The sequence below is a fragment of the Primulina tabacum genome, chromosome 6, assembly GCF_025594145.1.
Source record: "Primulina tabacum isolate GXHZ01 chromosome 6, ASM2559414v2, whole genome shotgun sequence".
NCBI lineage: Eukaryota > Viridiplantae > Streptophyta > Magnoliopsida > Lamiales > Gesneriaceae > Primulina > Primulina tabacum.
Window position 1 is genome coordinate 9753874 of NC_134555.1, and position 18433 is coordinate 9772306.

Genomic DNA, 18433 nt, shown 5'->3' on the forward strand with positions numbered 1-18433 from the left:
GATAAATCATATGGTGGGAAAAATTGGTTCTCAGGTCCCTCCCTCCTTATGAGAAGTTTCGTCCTCGAAACTTGAGTTGGCTTGGTCACCAAATAGGTAAGGATATTCTTTTCGCATCTTTTCTTCAACTTCCCAAGTTGCTTCTCGCTCTGTGTGGTTAGACCACTGCACCTTGACGTAAGGGATGATACGTCGTCTAAGGATTTGTTATTTGGTGTCCACGATTCTGATAGGAACTTTTTGAGAAACATGGAACACATTGTGGATTCTTGACATGCTCGGTGGCAACGCTAGTCTGCATGCTAGCGTGCCTACTTTTTCAAAGATTTCGAAGGGTCCAACATATCGAGGGTTCAGTTTCCCCGCCTTACTGAATCGGACAACACCTCTCATAGGCGATACTTTCACATAAGCCTTTTCGCCCACGTTGAACTATACAGGCCTTCTTTTCAGATCTGCCCAACTCTTCTGTCGGTCTTGAGCTGCCTTGAACTTTTCCCGAACGATCTTAACCTTGTCCACGGTCATTTGTACTAGCTCGGGTCCCACTACAGCTTTCTCTCCCACTTCATCCCAATAAAATGGTGATCGAAATTTTCTCCCATAAAGGGCTTTGTATGGAACCATTCCAATGCTGCTGTGATAGCTGTTGTTGTAAGCAAACTCAATTAAGGGCTAAATGAGTGCTCCAGTTGCTACTGAATTCAAGAGCGCATGCTCGCAGCATATCTTCTAAGGTTTGGATGGTTCTTTCCGTTTGCCCATCGGTTTGAGGATGATAGGCCGTACTTAGGGTCACTTTTGTTCCCATGGCCTCTTGAAAGCTCTTCCAAAAGCGCGAGACGAACCTCGGATCTCTATCAGATAAGATGCTCACTGGCACTCCATGCAGCCTCACGATGTTGTCCATGTATAGTGAAGCCAGCTTGTCGAGATTGTAATTCATGCGGACGGGCAGGAAGTGTGAAGTCTTTGTGAGTTTGTCCACGATCACCCATATTCCGTCGTGGCTTTGCCTAGACTTTGGCAATCCTACCACAAAGTCCATGGAAATGTGCTCCCATTTCCACTCGAGAATTTCCAGAGGTTGCAGTAATCCTCCAGGTCGCTGGTGTTTTGCTTTGACCTGCTGACATACCTGACATCTGGAGACAATCAGCTACATCTCTTTTCCTGCCATTCCACCAGAAATTATTCTTGAGATACCTGTACATTTTCGTACTGCCTGGATGGACTGAAAATTTTGACTTGTGCGCCTCTGCCATTATCTCTTGGCGAAGGTTATCGCTATCGGGCACACACAGTCTTCCTTTCATCCATAAGATTCCCTTATCATCAATCTGATGATCTTGAGACTTCCCTTCTCTGACTTGATCCTTAAGTTTAAGCAGTACAGGGTCTCTATCTTGGTTTAACTTGACGGTCTCCTGCAGACATGGCTGGGCCGAGAGGGAAGCTAGAGTTACCTTGCCTGGGCCTCTTCCGACTTAGCGCATCAGCCACTTTGTTTGCTTTACCCGGATGGTAGCTTATGGTCAAGTCATAGTCCTTCAGAAGTTAGATCTATCGCCTTTGCCTCATATTAAGTTCTTTTTGGGTGAACATGTACTTGAGGCTCTGATGGTATGTGAAGATTTCACATTTGGCACCATAGAGGTAGTGCCTCCAAATCTTTAAGGCGAAGACAATGGCTGTCAGCTCCAGATCATGAGTAGGGTAGTTCTACTACGTGCAGTTTCAACTGCCTTGATGCGTAAGGGATCACTCTTCCTTCTTGCATTAGTAAGCATCCTAGACCGTCCTTAGAGGCGTCACTGTAAATAGTAAAATCTTTATTCTCTGCGGGCAGGATCAACACTGGCGTGGATGCGAGTTTCTCTTTCAGTGTCTGGAAACTCTTCTCACAATCCTCATTCCAGATGAATTTAGAATTTTTCTGTGTGAGTTTCGTCAGTGGCACGACTATCGAGGAGAACCATTCGACAAACTTCCAGTAGTAACCTGCCAATCCAAGAAAGCTTCTGATGTCGATGGCGTTCTTCGGTTTTGGCCACTCTGTAATTGCCTCTACTTTCCTTGGATCCACTGACACTCCTTCTTTAGATATCACGTGTCCTAGAAATGACACACTCCTTAGCCAGAATTCACACTTGCTAAACTTGGCATAGAGCTTATTCTCTCTTAAAGTTTGCAGAGCAAGGTGAAGGTGCTCTTCGTGGCTCGTCTCATCAGGAGAATAGACGAGGATGTCGTCGATGAATACAACTATGAACTGATCCAGAAATAGCTTGAATACTCTGTTCATAAGATCCATGAATGTTGTCGGTGCGTTTGTCAGACCAAAAGGCATCACTGTGAATTCATAATCCCCATATCTGGTTCGAAAGACTGTTTTGGAGATATCTTCAGCCCTCACCTTCAACTGATGGTAACCTGTCCTCAGATCCAGTTTAGAAAAGATGGCGGCTCCGTTAAGATGATCAAACAAATCGTCTATCCGAGGTAGAGGGTACCTGTTCTTGATTGTGATCTTGTTCAATTCTCTGTAGTCGATGCACAATCTCATACTCACGTCTTTCTTCTTCACGAAGAGTACTGGAGCTCCCCAGGAGAACACACTCGGTCGAATTTGCATTTTATCTAGAAATTATTGGAGTTGTTCTTTTAGCTCCTTGAGTTCGGCTAGTTCCATTCTATAAGGTGCTTTAGAGATTGGAGCAGCACCAGGAACCAGATTGATCTCGAACTCCACTTCGCGGTCCAGGATCGTCCCCGAGAGTTCTTCTGGAAAAACATCTGAGAACTCTCTCACTATCGGGATGTCCTCCAGTTTCAGCTCGACTTTTTCTCTTACTTCACTGACCATTGCTAGGTAAATGTCTTCTCCGGATTTCATGGCTCTCCAAGCTTGAGATGCGGAAAGGAGTGATTTCCGCTCCTTGGATTTACCTTGGTACACGACTTCCTCCTGATTCGGAGTTATGAGTTTGACTTTCTTCCCTTTACAATCTACCATTGCATTGTTCTTGGCTAACCAATATATCCATAAGATAATGTCGAAATCGACCATGATCAACTGTATCAAGTCGGCGCTAAAAGTCTGATTACTGATACTAACCTTACAATCTCTGTACATTTCGTGAGTTTCAATGACCCTACTTGTAGGTGTGGCTATTCGAAAGGGCTCATTTAGTTCTCGGGCTTACATCCTAACTTCTTAACAAATCTCTTAGACATAAAAGAATATGTAGCACCGCTGTCAAATAACACATAAGCAGGCACTTGCTGAATAAATATGGTACCTGACACGACATCGTTCGCGTCGTCTGCCTCCTCTTGCGTTATGGCAAACACCCTGGCATTCGGTTTGTTCTCTCGTGGCTTATTGGCATGCACCCCTGAGTTTGACCCGTCTCTTTTACCCAGTCCAGTTGTTCTGGTGGTGGCGTCTGGACATTCTGCCATACGGTGTCCTGGTTTCCCGCATCCAAAGCAGACACCGCTCGCTCTACGACACTCTCCCAGGTGTCGTAAGTGGCACGTTGGGCAAGGCTTAATAGCTTGGTAGTTTGTGGCAGGCGAAGGCCCTTTTGATGGTCCACCAGACTAGTTAGGTCTCTTGAAAGTCTGACCGACATATCCGGAGCTTGAATGAAATTTTCAAACTCACACAGTTTCTGCAGTCTGACCTCGGCTGGATAATACTGTTTCAGTAAGGCGTCTCTAAATCGCTGCCACGTGATTGTTCCTGCAGCTGTCATGGCTGGCGAGATTTCTTCCCACCACTTGCCTACTTTATCTTCTAGGAAAGGCACTATCACATCCACTTTCAGTTCCTCGGGGACTTCCAGCAGTCATAGATGAGTCTCCACACTTTTCAGCCAACTCTGGCTAACTTCAGGGTCTACAGCGCCACCGAAAGCTGGGCACCTGTTCTTGCGCAGTGATTCATAATGAAACTTGATTTCATGCTGTGGTGGAGGTGGTGGTGGTTGATTGGCGTTTGGGTTCACTAACCCTTGCAGTTTTGTCGCCACGATCGTGGCTGTGGCCATCAGGTCTGCTTGGTTAAGACTAAACCTAGGTGGCGGTCCATTATCGCCTTCGTTGGTATTGTTGTTGTTAGCGTAGCGAGGGTTGCGGTTTTGTCTTGGAGGTCTACTGGCCATTTCCTACAATTTTAAACGTTCCTAAGAATTTGCGGAGCATAACGACATGATTGAGTAAATAAGTTATGCTGGAACAACTGAGATAAGTAAATAAATATAACTTTATTAAATTTGAATATCGAGGAACAACTGAATGGAAACAAATAGTACTGAATGAAAACAAATCGTGCTGAATAACATAGCAATAAGGATAAAATAACTCCTAGTAATAAAGCAAGGTTACTAAGACAGCCTAGTCATCTATCTCTCCGTCGCCAACTACTGCTATGGGCTCATCTATCTCTATCAGTTCCTCCTCTTCCGATTCCTCCTCTGGCTCTTCCTCTTGCAGTATCTCCACCATATGGGTGAGCTGGGCGTTCTCTTCCATGAGCTACGCCACCCTGTGCCTTAAGTCCTTGTATCTCCGCATCAGCCACGTCCATCTCATCATTCCAATGCTGCTGATACAGCAATGGTACTGTTTCTTCTGCTTGATTTGGTCCTTCAGTGCTTCAACTTGCTGAGTCAGACGTTTGTTCACATACTCAAGGCTGTTCATGGCCTCACTTGAATTTTCCAGTCTCCTCTTACCTTTGGCATTCTGCTGTTTCTCTTCCTCCAGCTCCTTGCGATAACGCTCCGTATCCTCTCGTAGCTTCCCATGTTGATACATACATTGTTCTATGACATCTCTTAGGTCCATGTTATCACCTCTAACTAGCTCACCCGGATAGATAGACTGGTTAAGGCGGACACGAATCTCCTCTTTTTCAGCTGCTAAAGTCTCGACCTCCCTCCTCTTCTCACTCAGTCTGGCTCTAAGTCGCTGAATCCGACGGGACTGATAGTGAAGGGCAAGCTCCTTCAAACGAATGGCAGCTTGGGCACGGGTGTGGGGTCGCATGGGAGTAGATGGAGCCATTTCCTGAAATCAAAAAAATGGAAAAATGCTCAGAATCGGAAAGAGACAATATATAATAAGGGACCATATGCAATATATATGAAATTTTCGAAAATTACATAAATATATTTTTTTTCAAAAATGGGAAGTTTTGAATTAGACATATGGGTTCGAAGCATATGTCGAGAGGATTCCAGAACAATCGACGGAATCGAATTCGGAATTTCCTATGAGAAGTTATAGGGTCTACGAATATTACCTAAAACGGCAAAAACGACGTTTCGGAGGCCTAAACGAAGGAATTTCGCGATTTCGACCCCTACTTAACGACAAAGTCGTGAAAATCGCTCGTTGGGCCGTTTCGGAGGTGATAGCATCGGCCTTACTCAAAAATTCCACCGAATTTTTTTTTTTTGTAAATTTTTTTCTCATTTTTTCCAACCGGATTATGAACCTGGCGGCTCTGATACCACTTAAATGTCACGTCCCGAAACTCGGGATTGACACCGGCGTTGTTTAACAATCACACAATCGAAATAACAAGCCTTTGTAGTATAGTGTAAACCGAAACCAGTTTATAAATCATAATCTCAATGAAATAACAATTGTCTAACGATACCGAATTTTCAAAAAACCGACAGAGTTAATGCGGAAACGTAAACTAAATAATAATAACTTAAACTTAATCTAAATATTGAAGTTTCACCAGCCCCAAAACTGGTCCGATTCCTCCTCCTCGATTTCCTCCTCGGATTTCTCTGGGACATGTTGTAAGGGGGTGAGTATTTTGGGAAATACTCAGCAAGTGGGGGTTATCGAACACAACATAAAAATTTTGTAACATTTTCGAAAAATACATATAAATACAGCATGCTTTTCATAATCATAACACCATATCCGTAACATAACAATACTGCGATTTTTCACCTTTAACGGTTTACTGACGTCAGTCCCTAACTTTTAATCCTCTCAGGGGGCGAGGCCATAAAACGGTTCTCTCCCACCGTTGAGGGCCATATGTTGGAATTCCACCCATTTTCAGGGAGTCCTCACAGTTCCAAACATAACGTACCAAAATTTCATAAAATCGTATAGACGGGAGACGGTGCTCGACCGAATTTTAAAACCAAAAACCGAAAATCACATATGCATAAATCGAGATTTAAATTTTAAAAACAAGCCCACTTATAGTATTTGAATGGTAAGAAAACATGGATGCTTGGCTTCGGAATTTAGATCGCTCCTCGCTCCTCGTCCGGGCAGCTCTTCGGTTCGACTTTTAGGGTAATTTTGGGACGATATTTGGGCAGAGTTTCGGCTAGGGATTGCTGAAATTTTCGGACCTTTTAGCTCTAAATTTTCGAGAATTTGCGGTAGGGAATGCTAGGCTTGATGTGATATTTATAGGGGAGGAGAAGGGAGCTAAACTTGGTATTCAAATGTTACCAAAAATCATGCCCAATCTCATCAATTTTGACTCCAATATCCTTGCCTAATTTCGAAAATTCATCTACCTAAGTTGTGAGATTTCTTGATCTCATGGCCCCCTGATTTGGCTTGAAAATATGGTGGTTAGATCCAACGATTTTGGTGCAAGGTTTTGATGATTATCTTTCAATTAACCAAACATCTAACCATCACCAATTTTGGCAATTAATCTAGGAGGATTTTCGAAAATCATATGCAATATCATGCCTTAATTCTTTAAGTCTTGCACAAATCTTCCATGATCTTGTATTAATTCCCATAAATTTCGAAATTATGCTTGTACAAGTGCATGTATCAATATCTTGACATCAAGGATTTCCATATCAAATATTCTCCAATATACGTATCTTATTTTAATACCATAATCAAAGAAATCCTATGCTCTTAAATTTCCTTACATTGATAAATCATATGGTGGGAAAAATCAGTTCTCACATAGTTTACGTCTAAGAATCGATTATAAATATGTTTTGAGGTGTTTTAAGGTGTTTGGTTGGCTTCGGGTCGAAATTTTAATGTCTGGAGGTAAAATGGTCGATTAGGGTTTCCAAGGGCGAAATAGTCATTTTGCACCCGAGTCGAGTTAGCAGTCCTGGCAGCGCCCTGATCACAAAATTGCACGTTTTTAAATGTATACGATATCATGAACATGACTTTTTATGTAATTATGAAAAATACGTTTCATGTTTGGTTTTAAGAAAAAATTTCGTATAGGCATGATTTTTATAAATGATGAATATGATGACATGTTTTGAAGGATGATAGTTGATTGTGACTATACAAATAGTTGATTGTGACTATACAAATACAATGACATGTAAGGCCATTATTCAGTGGATGTGTAATATTGTCGCTGATGTCCGCGTCGTCGGATATAACGGTTATACGTATATGGATCCATCGAATAGAGCTGATACGATAGAGCTGATACGAAAGTCACAACTAATGAACTAAATTCAAATAAAAAAAATGAATACGTATATGATGATATGTTGAGACATGTTTTGACACATTATACTTTGTTACGATACGTTTACGTTTACGTTTTTAAGATCATGAAATGTATGTTGATTACAGTACTTTTCACTGTTGTATGTTATGTATATGTACTTATTATAACGTTTATGATGTTTTGAGTCTTTAGACTCACAAGGTGTGAATGATACAGACGAGTATATCGATGAGGAGACTGGAGGCGCCGAAAACTGAGTAGGCGGGACCGGATGTGCGTACGCTCACCCGAGGACCATATTTTTCCGCACATCATGTTTATGAGTTAGGAGAGGTCATGAATATTTTCATACTCTGTCATTTTTATATGTTGATGGTTGGCAAAAGTTTTCCAAGTTTGACGTTTTGTCGTATTTTTTTACTGCAGCGTTTTTATTGATATTAGAATACCTTTATTTTAACATGTGTAAATTTTCAGTTGTTATCGCATACATGCAAAAAATGTTTATTTCGAAATATAGTTTTCAAAAAATAAAAATAAAAAAATTAGTAGACGTTTCAAACATATTCGATGCAGAAACAGTTAAAGAACATTGAAAGGAAGAACACAAGAGTAGTATGTACAAAAGCATATCAAAGATCAAGTAATCAGAGAAGCAATCAGTCAATCAAGAGCATTATATACAATAAAGAACATTGTATACAAGGTTAGATCAAAGTTCAAGTAATATAACAAGAGCATTAATGTAACTCCCGAAGATCAGTACACGCAAACCGCATGCATGAAAATTATTAAATTGCTAAAATATATAATTAAATTATTTTAGATGCATGAATGATATATTTTGAGTGACTAATTGATTAATTGTGTAATTTTGCTTGGTTTCATAATTTAAAAGATTTTCATATGAATATCGGTGGTTGGCCCGAGACGAAGAATCGGAGACGATTAAGTGTTAAAGACTTAAAAGCTAAATTTTTATTTTAGTTAAGAATTATTTTTTTTAAAGTCAACTTTAAATTAAATAGTGCACGTGGGAGCAAGTGAATTATGTATTTTATAAGATTTTTTTTTTTGGAAATAGATATTTGTAAATATTTTAATTTGGAGTATAATGATTTTATTAATTTTAATAGGCCTAATTAGTTATTTAAAAATTAGGGTTGATTAAGCCTATTAATTAAGTTATTAAAATCCTTTTTGTTTTCTTTTTAATTAAAAACCCTACACACACACACCTACACACCTAAACACACACACCTACACACCGGAACACACACACACTAGTTTCACGTAAGTTTGAAAGAGGAAAAGAGAACAGCGGCCATTCTTCTAGCTAGCCAAAGAAGTTTTGATTTTTTTTCTCATCCATTCTTCGAATTTATTCATCGTTAATCCTTCCAACAGCGATCACTTGACTCCTTTGCATACCAAGGTGGTTTTTTGGTGGGGTTTTGACAAGAAAAAGAGTAGAAAAAAATAAAAAAACATCCTCCGTTCGTCACCGATTTCCACCGCTTCGGTATTCGTATTTCGAGCATTTTAAACATAAAGCCACATTTATAAACTTTTTTTTTGCACAATTCAAATTATATTATGTGTGTTTAATCATGCTTGCATGAAAAATATGAAACCCTCCTTTTATTTTCGTTTTTATGGCTTGTACAAGTTAAAACTTGAATTTTCATGCTTTCAAACTCACTTCTCCGTCGCACTTTACCAGCTTTATGGCCTTTCGGTGTTCTTGTGGGTGAACGCACCGCCCCCTCATGCCGAAGCAACCTGTACTGGCCGCCATCCGATCCTATTCCTCTCGTTAATCTTGCTCACCACACTTGATCATCTTTACGTATATAAATTTTGTGTTTGTTACAGCTGGTACCTACACTATACGCTACTTTTAGCGAAATAGGTAAAAGAAATTTCCATCCAAGATTTTAAAGTTGGTCTATATTCTCATTGTCTCGGTAAAGTCCATCTTATTGCAATAGAAATGAACAAGATTGGGATCGAGTCATTTGAGGAGATATATACATGTGTGTGTATATATCATACGAGTCAGATGACACGTACGTACACAACATACAAGAGCAAGTCGAAGGAATACAAACCCAATTATTATGCACGTGAAATCATTATGGTCACTTGTGTGTTTGTAATATATCAAAATTGTATATATTTTTATTTATTTATAAAGAAATTTGATAGTTATTATGAAATCAACAAATCTTATGATAAAAAATAACATATTTCTATGATTAATATTATTTCAAACCATTGAAAAAAATATTTATTTATAAAAAATGTTTAAATACCATGTTTAGTGTATATATAAAAATATCAATCTGAAAAAGTATTTTCATGAATTATTAAACTAGTAGTGACTTTCATAATAAAATAAATATTAGTATGACTATACTTTTCAATATAATATATAATTATTAGTAAATTATTTTATTAATTTTATAATTGAAATATCCAGTAATATAAAATGATGTAATTAAAATATTTTAAAAAAATTACTACATCAATATTTATATAATTAATTTGTATTTTGATTATAAAATTTTAAAAATTCTCTATGTAATAATTGATTACATTTTTATCCATTTATTAACTATGTATGGAAGTTAGTTTATATAGCCAAAAATTTTGTCACAATATGAGAGCAGATAGCATCATAGGAGAGTGTTTAAATTTTAAAATGATTTGAAACCTTACTAAATAATATGAAATGAATAATATTATCAATTTGTAAAATAAAACGTAAAATTGAGTATTATTAACATTTTTGGAGTGTAAATAAGTAAATAATACTTCTACTAATTGTCGAACGTTGATGTGACATCGATAAATATTGACGTAATATTTTAAATTGTTGACTTGTTCGATAGTTATGATGAAGATGGAGAATCCAAAGGCCTTGTTGGCTTGCTATTGATATTTAGGGTCCGATTCCAGCAACTGTCACTAGTACAGACGCATGTTGCAAAATTGTCCCGAGCCTGAAATCACGAATAAGACCATTAGAAGGGGGCCAGGAGGGTGTCCTGGCGTAGCCCCTCTGACACTCAAGTCAGAGACTAAGGATATATGGGGGGAGCAGCTAAGGGTGCTGCTGAAAACAATATAGTGAATCCATCAAATAAACAATCAAACCTGGTATTTATAGGAGAATACATGGGCCCTTGATGAGCCTGTCTTTCATTTGGGCTAGGGATGAGCCAGAGGTAGCAGACCCATTCATGGGGTATCAGATCGAGTTTGCGATGCAAACGGAAATATTAAAAAGAAGCATTGCTTTTGTGGTTCACGCAAGAAGCATTGCTTTTGTGGTTCACGCAATTGCAATGGGAGAATGTATTAGGAAAAGGAAGCTTGGGTCTATATCTCTGTTTTTCTTAGAGAAATTTTTGTCTTCATCATACTAATATTTCTAGGTACTCGGCTACTTATGTGATGCTTTCTTGCTGCTGTATGCAAGAATATGGGTGTTTCCGTTTTGCTTTGTTTATGTTAGAAATACCATGCTTAGATTGACCTGTGGTGATAGGAGTTCTGTCCCACATTTAGTATGAGACACGCCATGATATCTCATATAAGATGCTTAACTTTAATATAATACAGATATATATACACCTGTGTCTTTAAATCTTAAAATAGATGTCTTGCAAGCCAACTTTGGCCAGGGATTTTATTGACTCAGTTGTAATAAATAATCTTTATTTTAATATAATTCATTATTTTATGGTTTGTTATTTCTTTATCTGTATACCCATGTTATCAAACACAGATAAAGACCTTGATTATACTTTAATACAAATGAATCGTAATTCGATGTTGAAACTCGTTTGTAAACACTGTATGATCTAAATTCGTTCCTAGTCGATTCAATCGCCTAAAACATGGATAAAGATCGCTTGAGCTCGAGACTAGCATCTGTGATGTTGTGTACTGCGTTTCTTGGTAAGGGCATAGAGATGTCCAAACATGCAGATGAGTAGTCATATGATGATTATACCGAACAACCCTCCATCGGACTTTCCAAGTGGTTATCATTCATCGAGAGGATAAGTCCGTGGTTATGATTTTTCATCATTAGTCCTTATGACCCGGGACAACACTGAGGCTCTATATGCTAGGGCTGTGCTTTGACTCGTTTACCGGCTCCAGGAGAGTCATCAAGTGGCGAGGTTGGGTACAGTTGCGACACATATAGGAGCCAGTGCATTGTAGTCGGGAATTCACCGCTCACCTAGGGATGTGGATATCCTATGTGATATGATGAAATAATTGTGCGTGGAATCTCTGGCCAAAGTATGAGATGTACATTGGAGAAGGAGTTCTCTAATGGTACATGTGAGGCCACTATTTATATTTATCACATAGTTATCGAAGTAATATGCAACCCTCAGTGAACCAATGATTGCAGATTCGATCGGGATATATGAGATGAAGAGACTGTACTGTACGCTAATCATAATCGACTGGTTCTTGCAGGCACTATCAGTGATACCTAGGGAATCATGGGGCGATGCTACTAGACACTCTTATCCAAAATATGATTTTCGATGGGTTTAATCCAAAATATGATTTTTGACATTCTTATGATCAATTATTTATACATAGAATGTGACAAATAAAGGTAAGCCCGTATAAAAAATTATGTCCTGAATCACAAGGTGTTGTGAACCCACGACTAGATGTATCCCTGAACCATTGAGGTTCATACATTGAGGTTCACACAAGCACTGGATCGTTTGTTCCCGTTGAGATAATAAATTCAAGAAGTTGAATTTATATTATGATATAATAAATTCAAGTAATTGAATTTATGATAATTAAATTTTGAGAGAATAAATTCAAGAAGTTGAATTTATATTATGATATAATAAATTCAAGGAGTTGAATTTATGATAATTAAATTTTGAGAGAATAAATTCAAGAGTTGAATTTATAAAATTTGAGAATTTAATTTATTAAGCTCAAAAGTTGAGTTTATTAAATATTAAATTAAAATTGATGGGAAGTATGTTTAATGGGCTTGTAGGAGTACAAGTCCAACATACTAAATAATTAAAGTTTTTAATGGACTTTGATTAATTAATTAAATTAGTTGGACTGTCTCAATTAATTAATCAAGCTCATTAATATTAATTATGTGTATTAGGTTATGACTTAATTATAAATAGGAGTAATCAAGCCATAACCCTAGCCACCAACACCACAATTTTCGAAAATCCTCCTTCTTCTCTCCACAAAATTTCGGCCACTTCCTCTTGAAGGAAAAGTTTGATCCGTCTCTCGTTTTTAATATCCTACGTAAAAACTTCTTCTAATTTTTCTAGTGCAAATTAGAAGAGGAACAAATCATCTAGTCGTGAACCTGATTAGAAGAATAAAGAAAGGAGTTCTTGAAGAAAGTTCGTAGGGATTCATCAAGAGCTATATCCGCCTATACCGGATTAGTTGGAGCCGAGTGATTTAATTCACCAAGGTATAATATTCTAACACCCTATGAATGTTTGAATATATAAACCATACGAGGGCCCAAACACAAATATATTTTGATTGTCAAAATAAAATAAAAATTTTTAAACTTCCACTGCGTTTTGTTCACGAGAAAATCGAGATCCAACAGTGGTATCAGAGCCAGTCTTTTCTAAATCGTATGGTTTTGATATTGAATAATTTTTTTATTCTAACCACACAAGAAAATTTTTCATAAAATTGTAGCACCATTAAAATTATTTTTCCAGAAAAAAAAATTCGAATCTGCCTGGAACTGTTCCAGGTAGACCGCGCTGCAGCGCCCTGCGCACAGAGATGCGCAGCGTGCGGAGCATCCGGACGCTGTTCGCCGCCCTGCGCGGCGCACTACGCAGCGCAGCGTGCGGACTGCGCGCATCTGCACAGGCTGTTGCCACTGCTCGAAACGTTCGGGCAGCTGCACAGGAGTGTCTCGGGAACAGTGCTGGACGATGGGCTTGAATTGTTTGGGCCTAAGGTGCAATTTTCTGATTTTTTCAAATTTTTAAACAAAATTGATATTTTTTAAAATTGGTTCAATTTTTATTGAAAAATTAATTTTTGTAAAATTAATAATTTTATTGTAAAATAAATAATTAGAATATGATTTTAATTATTTATGGTAAAATGAGTTTTACAAAAAATCAATTATTATTGATTTAATTATAAATTAAATAAAGGTGTTTATTTAATTTATTAAATTCTTTAATAATTGTGGTGGTTAGTAATAAAATTATTAGATATATGATTTATCAATTAATTAAATTTTTTAAATTAAATTGATGTAATATTTTATATTAAATGCATGAAGGATGATCGAGAGCCTTGACCAATGTGTTAGGTGAATGTTAAGATATTTTACTGTTTTATTCATTTTGTTAATATTTGATATTATTAAAGTGAGCCTTGTTTATGGTCCGTTCCCACCCCATGAGATGTATCCCTTATGTACCATGGCTATTTAAATGTAATTATTAGAAATAGTGGGAGAACAAGACTGGAAGATGGTGGGCCCGATGAACAAGATGAAGACATGTAAAATATTGGAAGCTCCTGTAATAGTTGCATTTGCATCCTTGCATTTAGGGACGTAAATGAACCAAACTGTTTGCGAGCTATTCGAAGCTCGGTTCGATAAAAAGCTCGTTTGAGTTCGTTTGTTAATCATATCAAGCCAAACTCAAGCTCGATTTTGAGCTCAAAAATTTAATCAAACCAAGCTCAAGCCTAAAGATATTCGGCTCGTGAGCTCGCAAACATGTTTGATAATAGACTCGCGAGCTCGAGCTCGGCTCGTTTAGGTGGCTCGTAAGCTTGAGCTTGACTCATTTGTTGAGTTGACAAATAAAAATATTAGTACTAATGTCAATGGAAGGAATTGAAAACAAGACAAATATAAATATTAGTACTAATATTATTATGAACTTTGCAGGATATTTGACTAGTTGTTATTGGAGATGATTTTGTAATTCCTGATTTTAATGGATACTTTGACGTCCTCCCTACTTTCTCACCAGACTTAGTTGAAGTATTAAAAGGGTGAAATTATTTCATTGTTATTTATATGGTGATATCAGTGTTTGATGAATATTCAAGATGTATTATTTTGGAATGTTTAATAATATATTGATTTATGTTTTTTTAGCTCTTATTTGTATCGTTTTGGTTATTTATGCTCGAATCAAGCTCAAACTCGAGCTCAATTCTATGCTTTACGAGCTCGAAAACGAGCCGAGCTCGAGCCACGCTTGTTAAACATGCAAAACGAGCTATTAATGAATCAAGCTCGAGCATGGCTTGATTAACATGCTAAACGAGCTTTTAACGAGTCGAGCTCGAACTTTTCCAGAGCCTGGTAATTTCAAGACAAACCAAGCTCGATCCTGATAATAAAAGCTTGAATCGAGCTTGAGCTCGAGCCTCAAACAATCTAAAACGAACCAAGCTCAAGCCTTATACTATTTGGTTTGGTTTGGATCGTTTACATCCCTACCTGCATTCACCTAGGTTTTGGACCTGGATCCATGTTTGGCTCACATGGATCTAACAGTGATGGAGATCGTTCATCCTTATCTGTTGTTGAATGTCATATTATGATATGTGCGATATATAGTAATATGCATGTATATATATTATTAAATAATATAGTTGCATTAATCCGGCAAACATACAAACATAGCACGCGATTTTTAAATTAAAATGTTGAGACAATTTTAAAATTAAAATCCCTCATGGTGAATATGATTCAAATTTTATATTAAACCGAAAAAGTAAAAATTAAAAGAGTTTAATTTTTCCTTGCCTTCCATCAACCGTGGTTACATGTTGAACGTTACCCGCGGACATTGTATGGCTCATATTATTGGGGAGGCCTGGACGCCGGAAAGCTGTGACTTCCTCCGGACATATGATGTGAACTGAGTGGAACTCCCATGACTTCGGCTCATATTATTGTGGGAACTCATGGCGACTGTCCATTACAGTTCAATATTGATGGGTTGGTTTGACACGTGAAAATAAACGACGTCATATTATTAGGTCCTTATTAAACGTGAGGCAAAACACGTGGAGGTTGTATAGGGATGCAATTGGATTCTACCTTTTAGAAATTATAATTGGCTGATATTATTCGGGATTATAATTGGTTAATTGGACTCTACGTGCCCCCACTAAGGAAATACGATTTCCCTTTTTCATCAGAGGGTCGTGGAAATGTCAAAGTAGTTGGAGGAAAATTTATAAAATGAAATCAATATTTTATATCTTAGAATTATTTTAAAATTATCAGTAACCATTGTCTGTTTTCATTGTAAGTATATTTACGATGTCTACTCGTAACCCGCTTTCAATCATTCTCGATCAAAACAAATTTATTGGCCCTAACTATCATGACTGGTTTCAAAATTTAAAGATTGTTCTGAACTCCGAAAGGATTGCGTATGTGGGCAGCTCCTGATATTAGTAGGACTGAGTTAGCTAAGCTTGAGAAATGGTGGGACCATGATCTTCAAGCTAAGAGCTACATGTTGGCTTCTATGTCTAATGAACTTCAGAGGAGGTTCGAGGAGGCGGTGAATACTGCTGAGATTCACCTTCATCTGAAAGAATTGTATGCTGTACAAACTCGTTCAAAGAGACATGCTACAGTGAAAGAACTCACGACTACACGCTTGCGAGATGGGACTTCGGTCCATGAGCATGGTGTTAGGATGATTGGGCTCACCGAGAAGTTGGTGGGGCTGGACGTGGTTATTCCTAGTGAGCTCTCGTATGATATTCTCTTGCTGTCTTTGCCTGCCTTGTTCGATGGGTTCGTGGTTAATTTTAATATGAACAAGCTATAGGCCACCCTTGAAGAGTTGGTCAATATGCTTACTAATTATGAGACCATAATTAAAAAAGAAAAGCATGTTCTTCTAGTGGGTTCTTCGTCCGGTACGAAAAGGGGAGCCCCAGATAAAGGTAAGAAGCGTTCTGCCCATCTAAAGAAGAATAAGCCCAACAAGAAGCCATACAAGAAACCAAATCTGGGGCCCACAAAGCCTGACAAGTCAGAACAAGTCTGTTTCCACTGCAACAAGCCTGGACATTGGAGGCCTAATTGCGAGGAGTATCTTACCCAGAAGCATTCTGGCCATGGTATGTTTTATATTGAAGTTTATGTTTCTATTAATTTCTCTTCTTGGGTATTGAATACCGGATGTGGTTCTCATCTATGTAATGATTTGCAGGTGATGGGAAGAAGCATGTAATGCCCGAGAATTTTGTTATTGTAATCTGAAATGATTTATTGATAATTGATGTGATTATAGACTGGAAAGGAACAGACCGGGAAAGATGGAAAGAAGACTGAATTATGTGCGAGGACTGAGCCTCTCGCGCATATGCGCGACCCAGCCGGGCGCATATGCGCGAGGTAGGTAGAGAACCTCGCGCATATGTGCGACCTAGGACCCGCGCATATGCGCGAGTATGGCAGAGAACCTCGCGCATATGCGCCAGGAGAGGGCGTGCATATGCGCGAGCTGCCGAGAAGACAAGCGCCGAGACAGAATGTCTCACGCATATGCACCGAGGAGGGTCGCGCATATGCGCCGAGGAGGGTCGCGCATATGCGCGAGACGTGTTGCACAAGAGATGAGCCACATGTCTTTGGGCATGCATTGTATATATATCAACAAGTGATTTCATTCCCTCAGAAAGAAAGAAGAAAGAACCGAGGCTAGTGAGAGTTTCAAGTTCTTGATCTTAGAATTTGATTGACGAAAGATCCGCCCATTCAATCTTCAATCCGACTTCAGTACTGTACTCATCTCGATAAGAGCTTCAACTGGATGTAAGTTTTTTTATGTTTTGATATGATTTGAAAATACGATATGAGAGGAATCATGATATGACTGATATTGTCTATTTCTGAGATTGTGGTCATTGTATAATCGAAGTCAGGTTGAAGAACGGATACCATATGAAATTGTTATCATTTTCAGAATTGATTTGATTGAGATTATACAGATTTGATATCAAATTGAGTTTGTTATCGATTATGAGTTGATGAGATTGATATCTATTGATATCTGTATTGTTGGGTATATTGAGATTGTGCGGTTATGCCGTTGAAACAGAATTTGATTGAGTTCTGATTTTATCCAGTATTGATTTGAGTGGTATATTGATATTATACTCCTCGATATTGTCATTGCCAGATTGAGTATTGACAGGCTTCGAATTCGAGACTTCGACTTCATCCGATCGAGAAAAGAAATGTATAAATCAATGTTGAATCGGGAAGATACGACTCGAGTTTGATTTGACTTGAGTATCCCAAAACCACTTACTTTACTTTATTGCATTGATATTTCCAATTCATGGGATTTATATGCGTAGTCTATTGATTTATAGCAAAGCATATATTGAGTCATGGACGGATGTGCCTAGTCATTGGCGGAGGTGCCAAAACACTGGATGTTGGTTTATATTGATGTTGCGTAGGAGCAGATCGGCTTCTATTGCGGAGATTCGATATATTGTGCCAATGTCCAGGAACCGGGATCCCTAGATTAGAGATGAGTCGAGTCTGAGATGATGAGTCCAGAGTTTATTTACAGCTTTATATCGATTCATGTCTTTCAGATTTTGATACATGTTATTGATAGCTGTTTCATTCTTTTATATATGTTTATATGATTGCATGCATACGTTGCTTATACTGGGATTATATTCTCACCGGAGTTATCCGGGTGTTGTTGTGTTTGTATGTGTGGATGACAACAGGTGGGACAGGATCAGGGTTACGAAGAGGATGAGAGATTCAAGTTTAGCGTGGAGATCCGGACTTAGAGTAGATGGGTTTTCAGTACTTGATGTAGTGACTGAACATTACTTTGAAATAAATGTACTTTGTACATGACTTGT

The 18433-nt window shown here is 38.1% G+C and overlaps 2 protein-coding genes across 2 annotated transcripts; one reads left to right on the plus strand and one right to left on the minus strand.

Moving 5' to 3' along the window:
* Positions 1-432: 432 nt before the first annotated feature.
* Positions 433-1265, minus strand: LOC142550021 (uncharacterized). Its single transcript, XM_075659263.1, has 3 exons — positions 1139-1265; positions 849-1032; positions 433-646 (listed from the first exon to the last, which is right to left on the minus strand). The coding sequence occupies exons 1-3, from the start codon at positions 1263-1265 to the stop codon at positions 433-435; spliced, it is 525 nt and encodes a 174-aa protein (XP_075515378.1).
* A 14695-nt stretch (positions 1266-15960) lies between these two features.
* On the plus strand, positions 15961-16756 carry LOC142550022 (uncharacterized). The gene is made up of 2 exons (XM_075659264.1): positions 15961-16331; positions 16753-16756. Exons 1-2 carry the CDS (start codon positions 15961-15963, stop codon positions 16754-16756), a joined length of 375 nt encoding a protein of 124 aa, XP_075515379.1.
* Positions 16757-18433: the final 1677 nt, after the last annotated feature.